General features: G+C 45.9%; 2 protein-coding genes across 4 annotated transcripts in view; one reads left to right on the forward strand and one right to left on the reverse strand.

The window, feature by feature from the left end:
• The first annotated feature begins 1,368 nt into the window (after positions 1-1,368).
• On the forward strand, positions 1,369-19,520 carry Idh3a (isocitrate dehydrogenase 3 (NAD+) alpha). The gene is made up of 11 exons (NM_029573.2): positions 1,369-1,401; positions 4,716-4,778; positions 7,252-7,335; positions 10,024-10,138; positions 10,860-11,047; positions 11,693-11,826; positions 13,251-13,353; positions 13,457-13,521; positions 14,451-14,535; positions 15,920-16,072; positions 18,140-19,520. Exons 1-11 carry the CDS (start codon positions 1,375-1,377, stop codon positions 18,221-18,223), a joined length of 1,101 nt encoding a protein of 366 aa, NP_083849.1. The 5' UTR covers positions 1,369-1,374; the 3' UTR covers positions 18,224-19,520.
• A 223-nt stretch (positions 19,521-19,743) lies between these two features.
• Positions 19,744-25,433, reverse strand: part of Acsbg1 (acyl-CoA synthetase bubblegum family member 1) — a 57,000-nt gene continuing 51,310 nt past the window's right edge. For 2 of the 3 annotated variants that reach the window (XM_030244753.1, XM_006511588.3), the window contains 3 exons: positions 24,553-24,692; positions 23,874-24,120; positions 19,744-20,334 (listed from right to left, as the gene is read on the reverse strand). In XM_030244753.1, the coding sequence (XP_030100613.1) occupies positions 20,249-20,334; positions 23,874-24,120; positions 24,553-24,692 (473 nt within the window). In that variant the 3' untranslated portion in view covers positions 19,744-20,248. The remainder of the gene's footprint in view (positions 20,335-23,873; positions 24,121-24,552; positions 24,693-25,433) is intronic. The other variant, NM_053178.2, reaches the window with a different exon arrangement.

The following is a 25,433-nucleotide window of genomic DNA, read 5'->3' on the forward strand; positions in this document are numbered from 1 at the left end:
AGAGAGAGAGAGAGAGAGAGAGAGAGGGAGGGAGAGAGAGAGAGAGCGCTTGAGTGCTTGAGTGCTTCATGGCTTCATGGTAGGTATCCTTACCTTAGCTTTTGAGACAGGTCTCCCACTCACTAAACAACCTGGGGCTCATCATATCAGCTAGGCTGTCTGGCAATGGCAGCAGGATTCACCTAGCTCTGGATTTTCATTGCTGGGGTTATAGATGCTCACTCTTTCCTGACTCTTTACATGGGTACTGGGTATTGAATTCAGGTCCTCATGCTTTTGAAACAAGCACCTAACCCACTGGGCCATCTCCCCAGCCCAAGAGCTGTGTTTTCTGAATTTATTTTATGAAAACACTTACATTTGCTAAAAACTTCAGATTGTACATTTACATCAAGTACTTTTTAAAAGATTTGTCTATTTTATGTATATGAGTGTTTTGTCTGCATGTAGGTGCCTGTGCCATATTGGTATCTGGTGCCCTGTGAGGCCTGAAGAAGGTACTGGATCCTCTACATCTGGAGTTACAGACATTTGTGAGCCATCATGAGGGTGCTGGGAACTGAATCCGGGTCCTCTGCAGACTAATAAATGCTTTTTATTCAGTAAAGCTATTAAAAAAAAATAAAAATTAGCCAGATGATGGTGGAACACGCCTTTAATCCCAGAACTCGGGAGGCAGAGGCCAGATCTCTGTAGGTTTGAGGCCAGCCTGGTCTAGCGAGTGAGTTTCAGGGTAGCTGAGGCTATGCAGAAGAACCCTGTCTCAAAAAACAAAACAAAAAAATGAAAATTTAAAAAAAAATGTAAGAATCAAGTTAGGCGAGGTGGTGCATGCCTACAGTCCCTGTACCTGGGAGATAGAGGCAAGAAAAGAGGAACCCCTGGCAGTCCGGGGTTCAAACCCAGCCTCAGCTACATAATCAGTTTGAAGCTCCATGATACTGTCTTAAGAAATGAAACAAAACAAAACAATGTTTGAAAATAAGCAAGATATTTGTCCCAGTGGGACCGCAAAGTTTTAAGGGGCGCACAATCCCCCAAATAAAGAAGGCTGATTGGTCCCCTAATAGGTCGGAAACAAAAAACTCATCCAAACAGCTTTTCAATGAATGAAGCGGGAGGAAGGGGAGGAGGCTTCCGGGTCGCAGCTGGGCCCGCTCCGCGCGTCATCAAAAGATGAAGGCGGTGATTGGTCAGCTAGCGGCAGCTGTGCAGCGGGGTCCGGAGCGGGGCGGTGAGCGATCGAGAGACCCGAGCTAGGGGCGGGGCCACACGGAGCCTCGGGGCGGGGCCGTGAGGGGCGGGCTTGGGAAGAGGGCTATGCGCATGCGCCCTGGTGTTGCCGCTGTCGCCGCGGTGAGGGAAGTGGACGCGATGGCCGGGTCCGCGTGGGTGTCCAAGGTGAGCGCTACAGGGCAGCAAGCTCGAGGGCGAGCAGGGAGAGTAGGCTGTGATCCCGCCTGATGGATGGCGGAGGCGAGCGCGCGGAGGCGGCTCATGGCCCGCGGGCAGTGTTTCGGGGAATGTGGCCGGCACGCCGTGCGTGGCTAGCCCTGAGCCGGGACAGCCGCGCCGGGCGGGGACGGCGTCAAGGTCAAGGCGGCCAGTACTGCTCCGGGTGTCCCCACCAGTGTCCTCCAGGATAGGTGCACAGGCCTCCCCCGGAGCCCTTGAGGGTCACAGACAGGCCACCTAGGCCCCGCGGCCCTGTCACCTGCGGGTCTCCGGGCAGCATGCCCAGGTCGCCCCTCCCTGATCCCTCAGCCTTTGACCGGGTAAACGCTGGGCGCAAGAGGGTTTTCGAGGTGAGGGAATCCCGGGCCGTTAGGCCAGCCAGATTTTTCTCTCTCTTGGAACTCTTCCTAGTCTGATGCCTGGTGCCCTGGTAGGTATTCCTCCTTCAGAGGACGCAGGGCATCGTGCTCCTTGGAGTTATACTCTGAACGTTCAGGGAGATCGCATCATCGTCCTTTCACCTTCAGTTGTTGGGACCCAGCGATCTGGGACTCTCTAGTTCTCCCTGATAGTTCAGGTACTAGAGCTGGAAGGCGCTTCAGGTTACATATGCAGTCTTTTCGTTTCCTGGTGGAGCTGACCTGCCCTCGAAGACAAATTTGCTCAAGGTCATACAGGAGGTCATTGTCATCTTTGAGAGAAACCCGAGGTATTTTGATTTTCTGTCTCTCCGGTGGCCAAGGTCACTTAGCTAATTATGGATATAGTACTGACCAGGCCGTAGGTCATCTGATGCCGTCGTGGGTGGCTCTCTAGAAGTCTGCTATAAGCAATGCAGATTTTTAAATGAAATTTGTATTGCCCTTCTCCTTTAAAGAGAGGTTTGGAGATGCACTATTGTTTATTAATAATTCAATTTAGGGGTTCTTAATTTTAAATCCTGACAAAGCCATTGGCCAATTGTGTATCCTCTGCAAACTATTTAACATCTGCGAACCCACCTGTAAGATACATGTGCTTGTGTCACAGGTATTTCTGCATGAAAGCACCTATTCCATGTAGAAGGACATGAAAGCCTGAAGCTTTCCTAGCTATCGATGTATCTGTCTTGGCAGTGATCAAGCAGACAGTGATTCTGGGACATCAGTAACTAGGCTTTTTTGTTTGGTGACTAGAATCTACGTTGTCACTATGTTCAGACCCACTTTTGCTTGAGATGCTGTTAGGTCACATTTGGTTTTAAAGGTGTAGCAACAAGTCAGTCCTTTAATGTCTGGGCTTACACACTCTACCTGATTCATGTTGCTAGGTGTAGTCAGCCTTGGGGGACTAAATAAGGCTAAGTAGTAAAGAGCGTCCTGGAAAATTGCTTTTTCCTTTAGCCCTGTAAGAAATCCACAAGAGTTCAGAACTTATTGGCCATAGGGTCAGAAGATGCTCCCCTGGGACTTGATTGCCTGTGTGACCTTTGGCAGAGTGGCCCAGGCTTTGGTTCAGTCTCTCTCAAGGGATTAGGGCTTAAGAAGGGGCTCCCGAGGTTAACTCGTGCTGAAGTACCAAATGGTATTTGGATTTTTATAGTACTGGGCTTCCTTTCAGGCAGGGCTTTGTTTTGTTTGAAGACAGTGTCTCCACTAGTCTAGCTGACGCTATAGGTAAGGCTGACCTGATCTTCCTACTTCCACCACCTTCCAAGTTCTGGAATTAGAGTTATGAGCCACCACACCCAGTGTCCGTTAAAGTTTTATTTGTTTCTTTTTCTTTTTTTTTTTAAAAAGGGTCATTTGCAGATCATAGGTGCTTTCCCAGTGAGAAAGTGAAGGTTTTAGAGGTTTTCAAGGCTCCAAAGACAATGATGAGCCTGGCTTACTTCCTACACAGTATCTCTTGGTTTGGGTTGGAATATGAAGGTAAAAAGGAAGCGAGGAGCCACAGGGTTAAGGTGATCCAGGGCCTGAAATCAAGGTCGGGAAGGTAAGGCTAGGTCCTCTTGCCTGAAAACGCGTCTCCTTGGGAATTACAGGAGTAAAATGATTCACAAGTATAGTATAAGGTGAAAGACAGTGTGTCATGTGAACTTCTCTCTGGATGGACTTTGTCAGTGCATTATTTCAGTCCAAGAACATAGAGGAGAGATGAAAATGTGGGAAATCCCAGCTGTTAGAAGACAGCCATTGCAGGCATGGAAGCTGGGATGGGAACCCTCAGCTACAGGCAGGATTGAGGATGGCCTGGCTTGTACCAGGCACTGTAGACACAGTAGCAGACAAATCATAAATGGCTTGCATGTCTTGGGATGCTTAATTACTATTGTAGTGCTGGGCCTTAAGCCTGGTGACAGGGGTACTCTACCACTGAGCTACCTCCTCAGCACCTTTCTTTCCCTCCGTTTTTAATTGTAAGATCTAATCTCAATACATTACCCAGGTTGACCTTAAACTCACTCTGAAGACCAGTACAGCAGGCTTGAGGTTTTGTTTTGGTTTTTTTTGTTTTTTAAGACGGTTTCCCTGTGTAGCCTTGGCTGGCCTAGAACTCAGAGAATTCCCTGCTATACTACCACACCAGGCTCTCCTCTGTTCAGTATGTACACTGGCTTCCCTGGAACTTGAGAAACCATGCATTGGTTTATAAGCTCACTTGCACTCCCCGTTTTGTTACCCCAAAACAAAAAGCATAGACTCTGTTCACAGATCTTCCATATATAAACTCAATTTCAAAAATATCAAAAGATTTCAAAATCTTTAGTGCTGAGATTGGGGAATTGGCTCAGTCTGTAAAGTGCTTGTCCTACAAGTGTGATGCCCTGAATTCACATTTCCTGCACCTGCAAAAAATTGGGTGGTGGCACATGCCTGTAATTCCAGCATTAATGAGGCTGAGGCAGGAGGCTCCTTGGAGCTCCCTGGCCACATCTTCTTAAGTTGGTGAGCTCCCCTGTCTCAAAAACTAAGAGAGGAGGACACCTGGTGTGGACTTCTGACTTTCACATGCATGCACATACTAATTACCACACGTGCCCACACAAACAGCCAAAGACAGAAAAAACACAGAATATCAGTCTAGGGTTTCAAGTCTGAGCAGGTCAGCCAATTGAGCTAATAATATTTGAGACAGTATTCCTGGAACTTCTCCAAGTTAAAAACAAAACCAAAAAACCCTCCAGTTTTTCCAACTCCCCCAAGCAAAACTATCAGAAATGACTCAAGTATTGAGCTGTGAGTTCTGTGTGTAACATTTCTCTGTTGATATTAATGTAGGTCTCTCGGCTGCTGGGTGCATTCCACAACACAAAACAGGTGACAAGAGGTTTTGCTGGTGGTGTGAGTATAATTACATCTTTTATTTTTTCCTTTTAGAAGTTTCTCAAGAAAGATGCTCAAATACATTTATTACTTAGCATTCCTTCTTCATTTACTTAAAACTAAAGGGAATTGGCCACACGTCTAATGTATACTAAAATTATTGGCAGACAAATACACAAATCTCTTATCATTTTCCTATTTAAAAGGAGTCTGTTACATCTGGCTATGTAAGCTTGTCCCATTAATATCTTCAAGGAGCCATGATTAAAAATAGAAGTTACCCGGAGCCTGTTACCTTATTTTATAATCTCGTTACTGTCTTAAGACACTTAGGGGTTTTATTTTTTCAAAAACAAGTACAAATTGAAAGAAAATTGTTGAGAAGCTTCAAAACCCTGCTCTGCATTTTTGTTTTCTGAGCTTCCCTAAGAACCGTAGATTGGTCACCAGCTATGAACACCTTGTGCTTCTGTGGGCCCTGCAGGCTTACACTTTCCTTGTGCAGCCTGCAGACCCCACTTTAGCAGATCACCTCGTGCTCGCTAAATCTGCTGCTTTGGGAACCTCCTGGCTATAGAGTCCTGTGCTTGAAAAGCTGATGTCACATTTTTGGAGCATTCCAAGACTGTGTGTCAGTGACTTCCTATTTATTTTTGTATCCCCTTTTATAGAATCTGATTTGGATTTTATAATTCCTTCATTCCTATACTCCCACATGATGTTTTATGCCATGAGGAATTGAAGAGACTATAGTATATTTCTCCCTCTATTTGCTGTCTATTCTGGAGAAGAGTAGCTTCCCAGATGAGATCACCTGTGGGAGAACAGGAAGAGGAACCCGTGGCCCTGCTTATGCCAGAACGCAGATACGAACTCAGAGCAGTTGAATGTATGAGCAAGACCCATGCAAGCCCAAACCAGACTAAATCCCAGCATGGAAGGGGGTATTGGGCACAAAATCCCACCTCTCGATGGGGAATGATTGGCTAGTATTAGCTATTGGGAGAGGGAGAGTCTGGTTTCTCTAATTAGAGTGTAGGTCCTAGTCAAATGACCATGGGCCATTGGAAATCCACATGTTCAAGAATATTTGAGCATTACAAATTGGTCTTGAAAAGAGAAAAAGGCCACAAAGCTAGGTGGGCGGGGAAGGAGGAGGTGAGTCTGGGGAGAGTTGGAGGGAGGTGAATGTGATCAAGACACATTATATGGAATTCTCAAAGAACTAATAAAAATTTTTTAAAAATACAGAATAAGGCTTGCACTTCAAGCTCAAGAATAGCCATGCCAACATTTCAAACCCATTCTGAAGCTGGACCTGATGGTACAGCTGTGAACTCAGCTGCTCAGGAGGCTGAGGCAGGAGGATCAACAGAAGTACAGGGCCTCCTGGGCTCCTTAGCCTGGTCAGTGAGGCCATTTCAAAAGAAATAATGAAGATCTATATTTTCAGAAGGGCTGATTCAGCCATATACAAAACTTGAGAAATAATTAGTCAACCTGTCCAGGTGTCATTATAAGGCAGAGGACCAGGGAAAGTTGAATTAGTGATTAAAACAAATAAGTTTATGATTTAAAAAAATATTTTATTAATTCTTTGAGAATTTCATACATGTACTCAGTGTATTTTAATTATATTTATCTTACTCTTCCCCTTCAATTAATGAAGTTTTTAAAATATACTTGAAGCAACTAGAACTATATGCCAGGTAAAATGTAGTTCCCTCGAAGAGGGGTCTGAGTGAGTGTTCAAATCCTCTCATCTTTTCTTCTGACATATTTTATTTCCTCAGTGTTTGAAATGCTTGCTCACCGTTGTTCAGAGCAGTTGGAACAAGTAATTGATGTTACACCATAGACACATTGACTGTTCGCTGGCCCTTATAGGTCTGACCACATTACTGGTTGCTGTTGACCCCATACTCACTTAGCTCTCAGGATGGAGCCAGTTTTATAGAGGAACTAGGGGATGTGGAAGCCCTCAAAAATGAAATCTGATTTTTCTTAGAGGGTCAAAACAGATCTCCAAAATTCTGGAAACATGTTGGAGTTTTATGCACCTGACTGTTTGCTAAGAACCCCCCGCCCCCCCCAGGCTTCCACAGATCAGGAAGCTGGGGCTTTGGTGCAGAGCTGCAGTGCTGAGCTGTTTGTTGTCTTGGGATTTACAGATGTGAATTAGCAGGTCGTTGAAGTTTGTCTGAAAAGAAATGCAAGTCAGGAAGTATACTTGGTAGTTTACTTTTGTTTTATTGAAGGGCATCGTTTGCATTACTATTTAAATTTCCAAACTCAGTTGAGAACAGAGACGTGGAGTATCATGGAGTTGGATTCTGCCTCTGTCAAGATCAAAGTGAGAGGTTTGCTGTCTTTCAAGCATTTGGGTCTTTCAGACATACACTGGGGAAGTGAGTTTCTCTGTGAGAGATACTCTCTTTAAAAAAAAAAAAACCAATTCTTACTGTTTTCCTCAATGATTTCTCATATTCAGGTTCAGACAGTAACTTTAATTCCTGGAGATGGAATTGGCCCAGAAATTTCAGCCTCAGTCATGAAGATTTTTGATGCTGCCAAAGTAAGTGTTCTTTTAAGGGTATTCCACAGAGACTTTATAATCTGTAGGTGCTGTTATTAATCTCCACAGATTTTCTGCTTTAAAAAAAAATTAATCAAGGGCTAGTAAGTTGGCTCACTGAGTATAGGCCCTTGCCCAGCATAATGATCTGAGTTTGGTTGCCAGCTCCCACATGGTGCAGAGAAAACCTATTCCCCACTGTCTCTGACCTCCACAAACACTGTGGCGCCTGTGACCGCACAGGATCTGTATGCACAGAAATGAATAACTGCAATGAAATTATTAAAAAGCTGAGTGTGGTTGTCCAGACCTTAATCACACCACTTGGAAAGCAGAGACAGGCAAATCTCTGTGAGTTCAAGGCCAGCTTTGGCTACATAGTAAGTTTCAGACCAGCTCGATGATACCGCCTCAAAAAACCAGGATTGTTGTTTTGTCTACTTACTTTTTTTTTTAACTTTTATTTTGTTTTGTGTGTATGTGTGTTTTGCCTGCATGCATGTATGTATGTATGTATACTACATGCATGGCTGGTGCCTTTGAAGGCCAGAAGGTGTCAAATCCCCTATAACTGAAGTTACAGATGGTTGTGAGCTTCCACATGGTGCAGAAAATTAAACCGTGGATCCTCTATAAGAGCAACAAATCCCCTAACCATTTCCCTGGTCCCTATTTATTTTTGAGACACAGTCTAACTCCAAAACCTGGGCTGGTCTCAGTCTAGAACTTAATGTTGCAGGAAATATTTTTAAAAAAAGAATCTGCAACTCTCTGCCCTGGGACCTAGTGGGCCATGCACTGGCAGGCAATGGGCCACCTGCCTTTATCTCGTGGAGACTCTGACTCAGTGCTCCAAAATCTCTCTACCCATCTTGCTTAGTTCCTACTGGCAGATTGTTACCACACCAACCCCATGCTTTAAAACCCCCACGGCCTTTTTGGTACACCTCAGGCAAACCCGTGTTTTCTTTCTTGAACCCAGACAAGCCACCGTGTGAAGGAAAACACAACACAAACTTAGTTAAAAAACAACGGTAACTCAATCGCTGGGTGCAACAACTAAAATCCTAATCTTGTAAACCTTATTAAATATAAATCCTCCGGTGACAAATCCCAATGGATCTGCCATTGAAATGGCAATACACTCATAATTACATCTTGTCCTCATGCTATCCCTGTCCAAAAGGCCTAACTCTCTCCTGCTCTCTTCCTCTGTCCAACCTGGAAGTCCCGCCTACTCACCCAGTGATTGGTTCCTTTATTCATTAGGGGATTGGTTCACAAGAAGTCACCTGGGTACATGTGACTCACTCCTTGTCTGAAGCCCCTCCCAGGAGAGCGGAATTAGCATCAAAATACAAACAGCACCAGGCCCAGCCACAACAACTTACTGTGCAGCTCAGGCTGGCCTTGAGTTTGTAGTGTTCTTGTGTCAGCAGTCTGAGAGCTGGATGACTGGCCCACTGCTGTCTGTCACTGCCAGTGTGGGTAGTCGGTGTGTGTTATTTATTACATAATCAAAATAGCACTGCAGTACTTGTGGTGCTTTTTAAACTCCGCATGGGATTAAGGTGTTTAAATCTTGCCTACTCACTGCCTTATTGTGACTTCCTGAAAAAAAATGCTTCAGCGTTTATATAGGTGATTTTGAAAGAAAGAATTGCGAACAAGGTCCACATCATCTTCTCTGCCCTCCGTCCAGTTCTGCGCAGTGTGCTGGCTATCAAATGTCAGTTCTCATCCGAACGGTGGAGTGAGAAAGGAAGGAACACTAGTCACCAGTACCTTCATAGGTGTTTCTTGTTCCTTAGACAGCTTCACTCAGATATAGTTCACATGCTATTCAAATCACTCCTTAAACCTGTACAGTCGAGGGCTGGGGAGAAGGCTCAGTGGATAAAGTGCTTGCTGTGCAGGTGTGAGGACCTGAGTTCAGATCCCAGCATCCCTCGGGATTGTGTCTGTAATCCCAATGCTCCTATTGCCAGATGGGAGGCAGAGGTAGAGAACCTCTGGGAGGCTGCAGGCCGGTTAGCCTAGCATATACAGCAGCAAACAGCAAGAGACCCTGTCTCTAACAAGGCAGAAGGTGAGAACCAACAGCAAAGTTGAAAGGTATCTGAAAATGAGCGTACGTGTAGTCCAGTGATTTTTAGTATATTCAGAGTTGTGCAGCCATCCACACAGTCTTAATTCAGAGCAATTTTATTACCAAAAAAGATAGCCCGTAACCCATAGCAGTCACTCCAAGTTCTTCTCCCCCTGCTCACCCACCCCCAACCCCCCAACTCCTAGCCCAGGCAATCGTTTGCCTTCCCTTTATAGATTTGCTAACTTGTTCATAGCAGTGGTCTTTTCTGGTGGACTTTTTGCTCTTAGCACTTTGTTTTCAAGGCTCATCCCTGTATTCCTTTGAACCTTTTATCTCCACTTCTTATGCTAATCTAATTATAGCCACCATAAGAGTCCTGGTGGAGAAAATAAATGAGCAGGTGGCAGCTGGGTGTGATGACTAGCCAGGGTAATGCAGAGTCCCTTTGGGCACTAGTGAATATCACTTACAGCATGCCAGGAACTTTTGGGACCTTAAGGGACTTATCTTTACTATGTGTGGACACTAGTCGTTCTGTAGTCTCAGAGTCAGTAGTTCAGTCTGTCCAGCTCACTGTGCTGCTGTGTGGCTTCTAGGCACCTATTCAGTGGGAGGAGCGCAATGTCACAGCAATTCAAGGACCAGGAGGAAAGTGGATGATCCCTCCAGAAGCCAAGGAGTCCATGGATAAGAACAAGATGGGCTTGAAAGGTACAGTGGGGAGGAACTCTGGCTGAGTCTAGGCGGCATAGTTGGAATGCGTGCAGCCAAGTCCAGCCTGGTGGTCTGTCAGAAGTGAGGGCCTCCTTTAGGAAGTACCCATTGTGTTAAGGTACTTTATTTATTTATTAAGTGGTTATGTTTTTGAAACGGTCTCACAGTATAGTCCAGCTGACCTAGAACTTTGTTTTAACTTGAGATTCTGAGTACTGAATTACAGGCATTCTTCTCTAGATTCTCTCTCTCTTTCTTCCTTCCTTCCTTCCTTCCTTCCTTCCTTTCTTTCCCTACTTATTTATTTGCTTATTGTAGAGCTATATTCTTGGCCTGAGAATGTTGTTTCTTATTTGAGAAATTTGTTTGAAAACTCTAGTAAAAACATTGAAGTATCTCTGACTAATCCCAACTTTACCATTTCTGTTATCTCCAGCTCCATTTACCTCTCATCCAATTTTTGTTTTTGTCATTTTAATACATGCTTAAGGCCATGATTCAGAATAGTTAGCATTTGACATAGGCCTTAAAACCATGTTCAGATCCAAGTTTGAATCTCCTCTTTAGAAAGCCACTGGCTGGTAGACTTAGGCCAAGTTCCTATAGGATGAACAGGGATGAAGCGGAAGGCAGAACACAGACTACAGGAGGCACATAGGTTAGTAGGTTCCCTGTGATACCGCGTACCCTGTTGTCACCTGATTCTTCTTTCCTACAGGCCCACTAAAGACCCCAATAGCCGCTGGCCATCCATCTATGAATCTGTTGCTTCGTAAGACATTTGACCTTTATGCCAATGTCCGGCCATGTGTCTCAATTGAAGGTTATAAAACCCCTTACACGGATGTAAATATCGTCACCATCCGAGAGAACACGGAAGGAGAATACAGTGGAATTGAGCATGTGGTATGTTCATCTCAGAGAATTTTATTTTGGTTGGTTTGTTTCTTTGCTGGGGAGAGGTTTTGTAGTCGATGATGTTTTGGGAGGTGCTTTTTGGTTTTTCGTGTTTTGAGGCAGGGTCTCTAAGCCCTGGCTGTTCTGGAACTCACTATGTAGAACAGGCTGGCCTCAAATTCATAGGATCTGCCTGCTCTGCTTCCCTGGTGCTGGGATTAAAGACACGCGCCTCCTTCCTTACCTGATCAGAGATGTTTTTTATTCCCTATGAGATTTCTTTCTGTACATTTTAGGCACTTGTTCAGATTCTCAGTTGAAAATATCTCTCTATGAGAGACCAGTGTCCCGTCCCCTCTGTGAGGAGTTGGTGGGTGTTTGTTTTGGGGCTGTGGTCTCTGGCTGACCACTCAGATAAATGGGAGGAAGAACCTGGCTATCGTTGGGGTATAGGCCTGGTATAAACCTGGGAATTTGCCCTCTACAGTTTGAACTCCCACTCCACAGGTGTGTCTCTTGTCGGTCCCTGTATAGCAAGGCTTGTTATCACTGAGTGTGCAGGCTGCTACACTAATGTGCTCTATACTCTGAGGCTGGTTGGTACCGAAGTGTTGCTGTGCCCCTTCCGGTGAAGCCCAGCTTCCTCTCTTGCAGATCGTTGATGGGGTTGTGCAGAGCATCAAGCTCATCACCGAAGAAGCAAGCAAGCGCATTGCAGAGTTTGCCTTCGAGTACGCTCGGAACAACCACCGGAGCAACGTCACAGCTGTGCACAAAGCTAACATCATGTGAGTCCCAGGAGGCCCGGGCTGACCTGCTTCGATGTGGGGAGAGAGCTCCCAGGACTTAGTTGCTAGTTGGCTTTCTGAGTCCCAGAATTTGGAAAAGAACCACATACCAGCCAGAGTGGCATTTTTTCCTTTGAGACCTTACTGGGGAGATGATAGGGACAAATGAAGGGGCCAGGAGTTCAAGTCCTGGGAGTTAAGGGGGCTGAGCTGGCAGAAGGAAGCTGGAGAAACACGGTTGGGCTGGCAGAGGCCACACAGTTCATATTTCCCAAGTGGGAGAGCAAGGGTGCTTTCTCAAGTGCCATGTACTCCAGGGCTTAAAATAGAGCAGGTATGGTCAGAAGTGTCTCTGACATTTCAAGTCCTCAAGCCCAGTCTATTAAAGGCTCCTCTGACAAAGACACGGCTTCCCTAGCCTAAGAAAGGACTGAACCTGCACAGTAGTAAACAATTCTCATATGAGCCGGGGCATGGTCCCTATGTGCCTACACTCCCAGCACTTGGTGTTTAAGGCCAGCCTTAGCTCCATAGCAAGTTCAAGGCCATCCTGGGTTGTTTGAGACTCTGTCTCAAAAGAAAAAAAAAATTAAGTATTTCTTAGTTCTTGATGGATATGCTTCAAAAATCTAGTCTTCTCTGTGGTGAGCAAACTGTCTCATGCCTTTATGCGACTGTTTTCAGACAGGGTTTCTCTGTGTAGCCCTGGCTGTTCTGAAATTCTGTAGACCTGGCTGGCCTCGAACTCAGATCTGCCTTCCTCTGCCTCCTGAGTGCTGGGATCAAAGGCATGTGCCAACCACACCCAGCATATCTTTACACTTTTGTACATCTATACCTGAAAACTTTTCAACTCCCAATTTATTAGCTGGCCAAGAAGTAATTATACTATAATTGAAACCAGGTGTTTTGGATTCTGGAACTTATTTGTTCATTTTGTTTTGTTTTTGAGATGGGGTCTCACTCTGTAGCCCTGTCTGGCTTAGAACTCGTGAACATCACCTGCTTCTGCCTCCTAGTGCTGGGATGAAAGGCGTATGCTACTGTGCTCCCATGCTGCCACACCAGGCTTTTCTTTCTTTAAACAAACAACTGTGTGTGGGGGGGGGGAAGGGAGGAGGTACAAGTATGTGTGCATGTTGTATGGTGGACAGCTATAGGTGTCATCGTTAGAAACAGTGTCTATCTTTGTGAGGCAGGGTTTCTCAGTGGCCTGGAGTTGACTGCTTGGCTCCATGGCTGTCATCGCTCCTGTCTGCATGCCTGCACTGGTGTTACAGCCTTTCCATGGGAGTTAGGGATCTGAGCCCTGGCCTTTAAGCACTTCAGTGGGCCCCTTGGAACTTAACTTTCTTAAACTTAATTTTCTTTGATATGATTCTGTGCTTTCTTTTTAACAATTCATTTATTTGTATTAAATACAGGAGGATGTCAGATGGGCTCTTTCTGCAAAAATGCAGGGAAGTTGCGGAGAACTGTAAAGACATTAAATTTAACGAGATGTACCTTGATACTGTATGTTTAAATGTAAGTATGCATCAGTGCTTCCTGGCTGTTTCTCACGGTGCGTCCTGTAGAGCCATGGTATGCAGACTTTGATTGCTAAATGCACACCTATTACTCCTTGTAGATGGTACAAGACCCATCCCAGTTTGATGTTCTTGTCATGCCAAATTTATACGGAGACATCCTTAGGTAAGTCTCACTGTGCCCTTTTTAGTTTTGGCCTATAGTTTATACATAAACAACAGTGTTTTCAGTAACATAGCATAAGCTATTGTACCTGCTATAAAAGATGAGTTACATCCAGTGTCATTGCAGTGCACTCTTACCTGCACGGCTAGCTGGATTGGTGGTCATTCCATAATGTCCTCTCTCTTCCTCCCACCCCTATGTGCTGAGGTGTGTGCTAAGCTATTGTGTGCGCCACATCCCGGCCCAGTCACTGTTGATGTAATCTCAGACTGATGAAATCCTTACAGTAATGGCCCAGGGAACCCGTGTGCCCAGCCTCAGTCCTCAGATGGGGCGTTTGCCACCTTTTCCTCTACCAGTTCTTCCCTTTTTGGATCCTTCCCTCCTACCCCCATGGGATGCTGGGAAGTGCTGACTTTCTAGGCCCACCCTTCCTTCTGCATATTTTTTGTGGTGGTCTGTTGAGAAGTGAAAGCTTTTCCTCCTCGGCTTTTACTGTGGAGCTTTACGCATTATCTGAGGGAAGTATGCTGGCTTGTTTTGTTAGTTTTATTTATTTTAATTTTTGAGGCAGAGTCTTAACTGTGTAGTCAGTTTTCTATACCAGTGTGTGTACCCCTGGTTTTCTGCTTTATCTGTTGGTGAGATCTTCACTGGCTCAGTTTGTCTTGACTGGGCTTGGTGCCTCTGTCCATGGCTTCTATATCCCTAGGACTTGGCCTGTCCTTTGAGCCCTGCCTAACACCCTGGCACAGTAGCTGTTCCAGGTCATCTCCACTTCTGACCCTGAAACCTGGGACGAGCCACGTCTCCAAGGAACTCTGCTTTTCCCTGGGGTTGGAGTGAGGGGAGGGTATAATATTTAAATACTAAAATCTAAGTGCTAGGTGAATTGCTTTCTTTTTCAAAATGCCCTTTTCTGCCCTCAGTGATCTGTGTGCAGGACTGATTGGAGGTCTTGGGGTGACTCCAAGTGGCAATATTGGAGCCAACGGTGTTGCCATCTTTGAATCGGTAAGGACCCTGACACCCACACAGAATGTCCCCTTGAATACATAGCCCATGCTGGCATCAAGCTCACGATCCTTCGTCCTCTGCCTCTGGCCTGGGGACTGATTAGAGGTGTTTGCTTTCAGTTTTTCAGGTGTCTCCTCTCAGGCCACCCCTTCCTGTTAGTTCCCTGTCTCTAGGAAGGAGCTCTCTTCATGGAGCGCTCTGCCCATATCTGTACCTTTGCAGCTGAGAGCAGCACTCAGCCTTATCGTTGGGCTTAACTCTGCAGCTTTGCACATTGCCTGGGAAATTAGACTTTATTTTTTATTGTATTTGTTTTAATTTTTGTGACCTGGTCTCAAAATCCTAAGCCTGGCATAGAATTTGCTATGTGGACTAGACTGGCCTCAAATTCAGAGACCTACCTACCTCTGCTTCTCTCAGTGGTTGCATCAAAGTCATGCATCACCATGTCCAGCATATATATATATATATATATATATATATATATATATATACACACACACACATATATATATATATATATACACATACATACATACATATATATACACATACATACATATATATACATACATATATATACACACATATATATATATGTATATATATATATACATACATACCTCTCAAACTGGACATCCTCTGGCCTCAGGTCTGGCCAGATATTTTTTTATGTGCTTTCCTTCACTTTAAAGTGTTTAATCAAAGTTTACTGAAAACTATCATTAACCCACAATTTTTTATGTGTATGATGAGCTTGTATGGGGTGTGAGTGTATTTGTGTGTGTGTGTGTGTGTAAGAGTAAGAGACAGATAACACACACACACACTGGGGGCATGTGTGTGTCCTGCTTAGCTTATATATGTGGGGATCAGAGTGTTGCTTCTTTCTTCCCACCTTGAGATACGATCTCTGTGTTTTCTGCTGCAAACCCCAGGCCTGCTGGCCCACGTGCTCCCCAGGACTCCATCCCTGGCCTCCCTATCGGGGCTTTGGATCACAGCTGCCTCTGCTGCACGTCCAGCTCTTACATGGGCCTTGGAGATTCAAACCTGTGCAGCCACTGTAGTGTCCTCACCCGGCGACCGCCCTAATTTGGGCCCATATTTTTGCACTTAAAATTAGCTCTTCATTTCTTCACAGCTTTATGTGATTTCTAAGATCTGTGTCAATGATTGCACACAGCAGCTTTCAGTAGACTTTTTTTTATTGGCAGAGAGGATGGAGACCTCAGCTTTTCCAGAAGGCTGCTTTGCCCTTTCATTTTTGTTGGTGTAGGGGATTGAACCCAGAACTCAGTGCATGCTGCGTAAATGCTAAGACCTAGGTTGCCCGTTCCTGTCTCCCTCCTGCTCACCGTGTCTTCTGATGCCATCACAGGTTCATGGAACAGCCCCGGACATTGCAGGCAAGGACATGGCCAACCCCACGGCCCTCCTGCTTAGTGCTGTGATGATGCTTCGCCACATGGGACTTTTTGACCATGCAGCAAAAATCGAGGCTGCATGTTTTGCTACAATTAAGGATGGAAAGGTATCTGTAAATCTACACAACTACAAGCTGGTTGAAATGTGTTTCTTCTGTGGAAAGAGAACAGAGCCCAGAAAGATCTGATGTTGAACACGGGTTTTTGTTTTGTTTTGTTTTGAATTTGTTTTTTTGGTTTTGGGGGTTTTTTTGTTTTTTGTTTTTTGTTTTTTTTTTTTCCCAGACAGGGTCTCTCTGTGTAGCCCTGGCTGTCCTGGAACTCACTTCGTAGACCAGGCTGGCCTCGAACTCAGAAATCCGCCTGCCTCTGCCTCCCGAGTGCTGGGATTAAAGGCGTGCGCCACCACCCCCGGCTGTTTTGAATCTGTTTTTGAGACGAGAGTTTCTTTGTGTAGGCTTAGGTTGTCCTATAACTCGCTCTGTAGACCAGGCTGGTCTCAAACTCACAGGGATCTACCTGCCTCTGCCTCCCAGATCCTGAGATAGAGATTCTTAATGTGCACTCCCCGATGGAACCAGAGGTGCTAATGTGCACCTATGCATTGGGGTGGGGGAGGGGACAGTAGGTGGGGGGCCGTAATCCAAATATTTCCTCTGAAAGAATGAAGAGACACTAACAGGCATCAGAACACAGCAGAAAGAGTGTGAGAGCCAGAGGCAGGCACAGGCCCACTCAGCTGCACTGGTGTTAGCTCTACAGTCTGGTCAGTTATTCTTAAAGTAGTGCCTCAAAGCTGCTCCTTTCTGAAAGTTACAGCTTAGGATTACTTCTTATGGCCAAAATACAAGAAATGAAAACCTGTTTTTAACAGCCTGACATCACTTTTGAGGGCAGGAGCTCTTGTTATTATCCCAAGCCTGTATTGGGAAGTAACAGTCTAGAGCTGAGCCGGGAGATGCTTGACTTACACAGGAGTCTCCTGGTTCTGTGGGACATAGCTGCAAGAGGGAATTTAACATACTGATGTCTGTTTGTAGTAAAGAGAACACGAGTTGTTAGAAAACAGATTGGTCACCCTAGAGACTTCTCCTAAAGAGGAAAGTTAGGATTAACTGTGTAAATGTTGTCATGCTGCTTGCCTCCAAATACCAAAATAGACCAAAGAGGCCTTATGATCTTTTTTCTTAGCTTTAAAATTTCCCCACATATTTTATGCTTAGATTTGCTTTCATGTAACTATCCATAACCAATCAGTATTTTCTTGGTCAATAGTCTGAACAAAGGGGAGAGTTTGGACTACCATCCTGCTCTCTAAGGAGTCTTATTCTTGAGAGGTGTTTCTTAGGTCTGTATATCCAGGCAGCAATGAGTCCAAGGAAGGATTTTTGGTGGTTAGATAAAAGCCAGCATTCATTCCTCAGGCGCTTGCAAAGGACGTGGCTCCCCACTGACTCACTCCTGTAGTTACATCTCAGAGTCCCTCAGCCCACTCACTAGTGCCTGTTCTACATCTCAAAGCCCTCACAGAGCATCCTGGCTCTTCACTTCCTGGCCTCCTTCCTCCCAGATACCATTTCCCTGTTTCCCTGCCTCTGCCTGCCACCCTTATTGCACTACTCACTCTTCCTGCCCCCATCTCTTACTATTTCTACTGTTCTCTCTTACTTCTCTTCTCTCAAAGATAGCCCTGGCCATGACCACAATGTTTCCTTTTTTCCTCTGCTCTGGACTCTTCCAGGTGCCTCTGGAAACGTCTCTTTCTTATTTACAATAAGAGCCTTCCCTTAAGGGAGTGGCCATTTCAGTGGTTTCTTTACTGCCTTGTTTTAAGACAGGCAAGATCTTGCTGTCTAGCTCTGGATGGCCTGGAATTCTATGTACAGACCAGGCTGGCTTTGAGTGTGCAAGAATCTTTGTGCCTCAGCCCCTCCGTGCTGGGGTTGGTTGTAGCAGTGCACCATCATGCCTGACTTGGGAGTGTTTCTCGGTACGCACCTCATGGGATTTCCCCAGGCCTCGCAGGGTAGGTAGGTGGTGTGTGATCGAACCTCTGCCTGAAATCAGTAGACTGGTTAGTATCTTGCTCAGTTCCTATTTCACTGAGTGCTTTAAATGTCCTTGTTTTAATTTAGTGTGGTGATGAATGTTTATTTTTCTCTTTCTATTCTCAGAGCTTAACAAAAGATCTGGGAGGCAACGCGAAGTGCTCTGACTTCACAGAAGAAATCTGTCGTAGAGTCAAAGACTTAGATTAGCACTCCTGCTGGTGGATTTGCTGCAGTCAGTCAATCACTCCAAAAGGATACCCTGTAATCCTCCTTGAGGGCGCCCACCATTGGTTTGCTTGCTTCTTGACAGAGTACGTTTTTTGAATCTGGCCTTTTCTTAACAAAACCCTTGCAATGGATGCACATGATGGCCCCAGGCCTTCATTCAAAGGGTTTTCCCAAGTGCTGGTTGTATTTATTGTCCGTCTGGTAAACCTTATTTTGTAAACTGTAAGTGAACTGTATCATTTATCATTGTTAACCCATTTTACACTTCAGGCAAAATCATTTTCCTCAACTGTAAATATTCTGATACAGAATTAATAAGAGAAGATATTTAACTTTTTAACAAAAGCCCTGGATTTTTGGTTTATGAAAAACAAACTGGGAATAAAACAGGGTTTTAACAATCGCACAAGATAACATTATTCTAATACTAATGGGTACAAAAGAAATTTACTGGGAAAGTTCACAGCAAAAAAATGGTATATTTCTTAAAAATATGGAAATAAAGTATTTGTCCTATACATGAATTACTATTAATAAAAATGTAAGCTCCAAGAAATCCATAATGAATGATGTAATTTTGTTACTACATCGGTAATCCTTGTCAAGGCCCCGGATGCTCTCTGTGTATTTGATTCTTTTGTTACCTTGAGATTCACTATTTTGGGGGAAGAGCTTTCAGATAAGGGAGATCACTCCTCACTAGACAGATCGTCAGCATTGCGAGCTGTCAGCCATGAGAGCCAGCCACTGCAGATCCCCTCCCACGTGGCCACACTCCAGCCAGTGCTGCAGGTGACCCTGGAAAGGCCTGGCTGCCCCTTGACTTTCCCTAAAGCAACCAGTCACTGCCTTCTGCCCCAGTAGCACCCATTACAGACTTAATTGCCGAGGTGGAGCTGACTCAGCCCACGCTCATACAAATCAGGCCAAGCGGGGGCCTGTGTTACCAGCTGCTGACCATCAGGTTCTGCCCCTCATTCTTCCCACAGCCTCTGCTCCACAGCATGAACCTAGCCTTTGGCCCACACCAAAGCCAAGCTGTCTTCCCTTAGCCCTTGCACTAGTTTGCAAACTCGTGGCTTTGCATAATGTACCCTGGTCCCAAGGGGATTTCTTAACAACAGATGTCCCTGTCTGGGTCATTTTTTTAAAGCTTTTATTTGGACTTACAATCTTCTGTGTATTTTACTTTAAAACTGCTGCTTTCCCTGTCTCACTGGATTGTTCTGGTTAGCAGTGGCTTTGGGTTCACAGTAATAAAGAACTTAAGAACTGACTGAGGCGTTTGCATTCTCTGCGTATTTCCTGGTCAGGTACCTTAGGGCATTTTAGCTTAGCCTGTTGAAATAGGTGGTAATAGAGTTGGCTGCTTCCACCAGACCCCATCCTTCACCCCGGTAGGCCGCTGATGATGTACTAAAGGATACTAAAGTTCTGTGAGTTAACTGTCTATGTTCTGTCCCACCTGCCCATTGACAAAAGACATCCGGTACTTGTTGCAGATCTGTTAAAAGGTTTAATACTGAAAATTACATATTAAATACAGTCACATAGGCAGCAGCAGTTTATTAAGCATCAAGCCTCTTGTGTGTGAGGTGGCAGAGTGTGGTACTAGTTTCCAAGAAGCCAGAATTAAGTCAGGCGAGCTGTGACTGCTGTCTCTGCAGCACACATTAGTAATGGGATTGCCATCCCTTTCCCTCTCCAACAGCGCCCCCTGGGAGACCTGTGAACTAGAACCTTGTAGATCTGCCTGGACCTGAAGCCAAAGTGAGCGGTCCTTCTCTTTTGGAAGGAGAATGGTCTGGCTTGACACCTGAACAGGAGCAGTGGTTAGAATTGAAACTACTTGCACGTGAAGGCATTGGAGATGTCAGTGCTCTGCCCTGAACTAAAGGGTGGAAGCAGCTTGTCACAGGTTCTTTTGCCCACTGGAGACACCTGGCGCTCAGGAAGATGCTTGCCGGGCTGGTCTCCAGCAGAAGCCACAAGCATGGCTCCTGACTACTGTTTTTGCTCTTGATAAAAAGAATCGATGATATCTTTGTACTTCTCCAGAACCGTGAGCCGTTTCAATTTCATGGTGGGTCCTAAAAGAAAAATTGGAAGAAATGAGTGTGGCCTGGGTTTGGTTTCATGAGAAGGTATCGTTTGGAAGAGAATGACTCCTGTAGGGTCATGTGTTTGAATAACTGGTTTCCCAGTTGGTGGGGCTGTTTGGGAAGGATTAGAGTATACAGCCTTAGAGGAGGTGTAGCACTAGGGTAGGCTTGAAGTTTCAAAAGATTTCTTCCATTTTCTATCTCTGCTACTGTGGACTCATAACTATCTGGAACTATGAACCCATTGGACATTTTCTTTTATAGGTTGGCTTGGGTGTGGTGTTTTATCACAGAAATAGAAAAGTGACTTAGATGGCATGTGAGATCCAGAAGTCAGGTACTAAGCCAGAGAAGCAGGATACACTGTACAGCTTCTGAGGCAAGAGTCCTTTTAGCATTATCCCACATGAGCCCCTCTGTGTCACAGTGAACTAGGCTTAGTCTGCAGTCAGGTTACAGAGGACATGATGGGTGTCACTTCCAGGGGCAGAAGTGACTTGTTTCTTTCCATTACATAATGAAATACAGCCTTGACCTGTCCCCATTATGATCCTCCCTTGAATGAACATACCCTGTCTCAGAATACAGGGAGTATGGGTCATCCAGAAACCTTTTCAGATACCATCTTAGAGTTTTATTGCTGTAAAGAGACACCATGACCAAGGCAACTCCTATAAAGGAAAACATGTAATTGGGGCTGACTTACTGTTTCAGAAGTGTAACCCATTATCATCGTGGTGGGGAGCATGGCAGAATCCAGGCAGACATGGTGCTGGAGAAGGCCACACCTTCTAATAGTGCCACTCCCCATGGGCCATAAATTCAAACACGTGAATCTATGGAGGCCAAACCCATTCAAACCACAGATAACTAAGCTAAAAATTGCCCAAAGTCTTTCATAAAACTGTGTGGTATTTGCACAAAACCATGAAAATCCATATTCTTTAAGCCTTCTCTATACTACTCAGAATCTCAAATACAGCATAAATGCTACATAAATAAACTAGTGTTTAGTAATAATTAAAAAGTTTGCATAGTCAGGTCTTCATGGCCTGTAATCCCAGCTCCTCGGAGGCTGAGACAGGAGGATCACAAATTTGGGGCTTGTCTGAGTTACACTGAGTTCAAGGCCAACCTGGGGAATTTAGTAAGATCTTTTCTCAAAATTTAAAAAGAGAACCAGAGAGATTGCTCAGTGATAGAGCTCTTGCCTGGTGTTCTGGAGGCCCCAAGAGTCAATTCCAGTACTGAGGAGAAAGGGGGAGTGGGGGGCTCTACACAGTCCCAAGAATTTTTTAAGTTTTTGGTCTGATGTTGGTTAGATCCACAGGCGTGGGACCTGTGGTTGCAGAGTATCAGCTGCAAGTGATTGTAGCAATGGAACACAGTTTCTCTTGGGAGGACTCTCAGATCATTCCTTACAGGGTAGGCCAGCTGCCATGCTAGCATGTGCAAGCAGCCTGTGGGGAACTGAAGCCTCTGGCCCCCGTCAAGCCAGTTCGAGTGATCAATTACATGAGTGTGCAAACAGGTGCCTGTCACCTGGTCTGCTCTGACTAGCATCATGGGAAACTCCCAGTCTGGCCACTCAGAAAACTGCCCGTGATTCTTGGCCCATCAAAATGAAGATAATGCTTATTGTCTTGTTTGTTATTTAATTGGGACAAGGTCTTGTGTAGCCTAGGCTGGCCCCAAACTCACTATGTAGCAGAGGCTAGCCTTAAACTCCTGATCTTCCTGCCTTCACCTCTTGAGTGCTGGGACAACAGGCATGTCCTACCACACTAGACTCCACGTCTAATGTTTAAGTTTCTCCACTTGGGAGTAGCTGTCTCATAGCAATGGCTTATACACAAAGCTCCACGTGTTTTAGGGACAGTTCATAATGGTGGACTTGGCTTTAATGTGTTGGGATGCTTAAAGTTCCAGACAATATTATAATGTCTAAAATATTTTCCTCAAGTCACTTTTCTTAGCTTTTGTTTCTTCCTTTAATACAAGGATGAAAGGGCTTCAACTTGAGGTCCTGGGTAACTTAAGGGTTTTTTGTACATAACTCAGCCCCTCACTAGAGACATTAAGGTTAGGGTCTTTATAAACTGCCTAGAGAAGACATCTTTCATTTGATTGCCCTTGTGTTTAATTTGAACAAATCTGGTTATACATTTTGGGTTTCAGACCCAGGACAAGCTGCTGCTGTGGTTATTTAACATATCAAAGTGAGGGCCTCCCAAGGACCCTCAGTCCCTACCTGTTATAGGGTATGGCTGGCATGCCAGCTGCCCTCTACCCTTAACTTTCCAGCCCAGAGGCTGGGCTTTCCCTCCTGCAGAGGCTCTTCTGGATTATACATAATCCTGACATTTTGCTCCTTGCTCTCTCTTGCGCACTCTCTCTCTCCCCCTCCCCCTCTCCCTCTCTCTCTCCCTCTCTCCCTCTTTCTTTCTCCCTTCTCCTCTCCCCCTCTCTTTCCCTCTTCCTCCCCCTCTCTAACCCCTCATGCTCCCCTCCTGCATTTCTCCCTGCATGTGTGACACCCTCTCCCTGCTGTCTCCATGGCAATTTCTCTGGCTCCATTCCTTGGGACAGGTGAACCTGCCCAAGAACTACTCCTCCCCAAAACCTGTTTTATATTTTTAATTTGGCTTGAATTGGCTTATTTCATCGGTGGAGAAAACCTATTAACACTCTCAGTACCTCCAATACATCAGAGCAGCGCTGCAGATAGCGTGGCTCCTTTCAGTGTGAGTGGATTTGAAAGCCTCACCAAGGAGCCGTGTTCAGTGTTCTGTGCCATGAGCACCCGAGATGCCCCAGCTAGGAGACTCCTCTGGCTGGCCGGGTGAGGCTGCTGTACAACAGGCTTTTCTGGGCTTGGACTGTGGTCCAGACAGTTCGATCCTTTAACAGCCACAGCAGCATCGGGGCTGTGATGTGTACCTGATGGGTGTGTGCACTGTAACTCAGCAGAGACGAGAGTCTCATGGTCACGGCAGAGCTAAACACTTCGTGTCCATGCTGATAAGCTCTGGCACACTGGTAACACACTCATCGCTGTCATCACAGGTTTCGGGAGCTCCCTCCCTCAGCATCAAAGCCCAGTGTTCTATGTATGTGAAGTGACATGTATCTGCACATGACCAACACATGCTTTCCTGTGTGCTTCCAAGGCATCTCTACATGATGTTTGAAACCAAAGACACTGTAAATACTTTGTGAGGAGTTACTCGCTATTACTTAAAGGATGGGGGCGGGGGGAGGAAACCAGCTGCATGTGTTCAGGACAGATGCACCTTTTCCTCTTAGTCATTCTAATCCAAGGTGGCCGCATCCAGTGGATCTGGAGGTGCCTGCTTATTTTTCAGGTTGATTAGAATCAGAGGTTTATGAACCCAGCACAGATGCTGTCCAAAACCCTATCTGACACCTTCTGCTAGCATGGCTACTTCCTAACAGACTCCTGCCTGTCACCGCCATGGGCTTTGCCCTCCCATACAGCCCCAGGGACAGTGAAAAGAAAAACTTACCCAGTTCTCCACCTGAAATGGAGAAGTCACGTTGGAGAATGGCCCACTTCTGGATGTGGTAGGGCCGGGCTGCGGCGTTCGCGTTCACCCTCTGGATCCCTTCGTGAATGGCCTGGTACACAGCCTCGTCTCTCTGCCCCACGATCTCGGAGACGGTGCTGGCCTTGCTGCCCACCCGCTGGCAGAACTCCACAGCTTGCTCGGTCAGGCTGTCTGTAGGCTCAGACGTCTCTGGGTCCAGCGTGCACTGAAAAGAGGACGGATGAGGGTCCACCCCTCCCCCGCAGAGCCACGCTCTGGTCTTCGAGGATGTCACAGACAACAAGATGGGAATTCTGTGGACTCGATTTCAGAGTGATGCTTTTAAGGTGGGTGAGTCCCAGGAAGCAGAGGAAGGAACAGTGATGATGTTAGCTTCTGTTCAACGAGGGACATCCCCCTGCCTGGCTGTGATGCTGGGGCCTGAGCATGTGACCAAAGGGCAGCCAGGCCTTTGCACGCTGGAATGTACTGGTAAGTGGGAAGGATCATCCCAGGAGCCCAGTGTGGCAGAGGAATTTCCACCTTCGTGGCACTGGCTGAATGACGCCAGGATAAAGTTGTGAATACCAGATGTACCTCGGGCTACACCACAGACCACCCTCCCACTACAGCTCCAGAGCTAGAGCCCATGACGCACCTTCAGGGTTAGCAGCATGGACAGGAACTTCCTCTGGTCCCCGATCAGCATGGCACTGCTGATGATGGGCAGCTCCATCTTCACGGCCTCCTCGATAGGCACTGGGGGCACGTTCTCGCCGCCCGCAGTGATGATTAATTCTGGGGAGGCAAGGTAGGCCCTGGCTGAACCGTACTCCAAGACCACAGTCGGAGAGGCCCGAGCAGTAAGTACAGTCCTGGAAATGGCCACTTAGGAGCCAAGCAGCAGGGGCTTGGTGATCGTTAGCTTCTGACTCTGCCCCCATTCAGCCAGCGTTTCTCCTCCCTGTTTTAACCTCCTGTTGCTTTGAAGGTAGTCATCACACCCAGGTGACTTTACACACAGCAGTTTAGGTTTGCAGAGAGGGAACTGAGGCCAGAGGTTTAGGAACTCACCCACTGCAACATGGTGCTAAGTAATAAACCTAAGGTTTACACCCAGTTCAGTTCTGGGCCCCAGCCCTTAACACCCTCCCTCCCCTGCCATGGGGTCTTTCCTTGTGCCTTCCATTCCCTATGGGAAGACTTTTCTTCTCCTTTCCACATGGCCACACCCACTTGTTCTTTCAGGTAGGGCTCAGTTACCTCTTTTTTTTTTTTAAGATTTATTTATTTATTTATTTATTTATTTTATTATATGTGAGTACACTGTAGCTGTCTTCAGACACTCTAGAAGAGGGCATCAGATCTTGTTACAGATAGTTGTGAGCCACCATGTGGTTTCTGGGATTTGAACTCAGGACCTCCGGAAGAGCAGTCAGTGCTCTTAACCACTGAGCAATCTCTCCAGTCCCCCACTGGCCTCTTTCAAGGAGCTTTTCTCAGCCCCCTAGCCCATTCCGACTGCTTCCTTCTGAGCTG

Source organism: Mus musculus, chromosome 9, assembly GCF_000001635.26.
Source record: "Mus musculus strain C57BL/6J chromosome 9, GRCm38.p6 C57BL/6J".
In the NCBI taxonomy this organism is placed as follows: domain Eukaryota; kingdom Metazoa; phylum Chordata; class Mammalia; order Rodentia; family Muridae; genus Mus; species Mus musculus.

What these genes read in the sequence shown, in the direction of transcription:
- Idh3a (NM_029573.2), top strand. Translation starts at nt 1,375, where the DNA reads ATGGCCGGGTCCGCGTGGGTGTCCAAG. An exon ending in CAAGAGGTTTTGCTGGTGGT is followed by an intron (nt 4,779 to 7,251) that starts GTGAGTATAATT and finishes TCTCATATTCAG; the next exon opens with GTTCAGACAGTAACTTTAAT. An exon ending in ACAGTGGAATTGAGCATGTG is followed by an intron (nt 11,048 to 11,692) that starts GTATGTTCATCT and finishes CCTCTCTTGCAG; the next exon opens with ATCGTTGATGGGGTTGTGCA.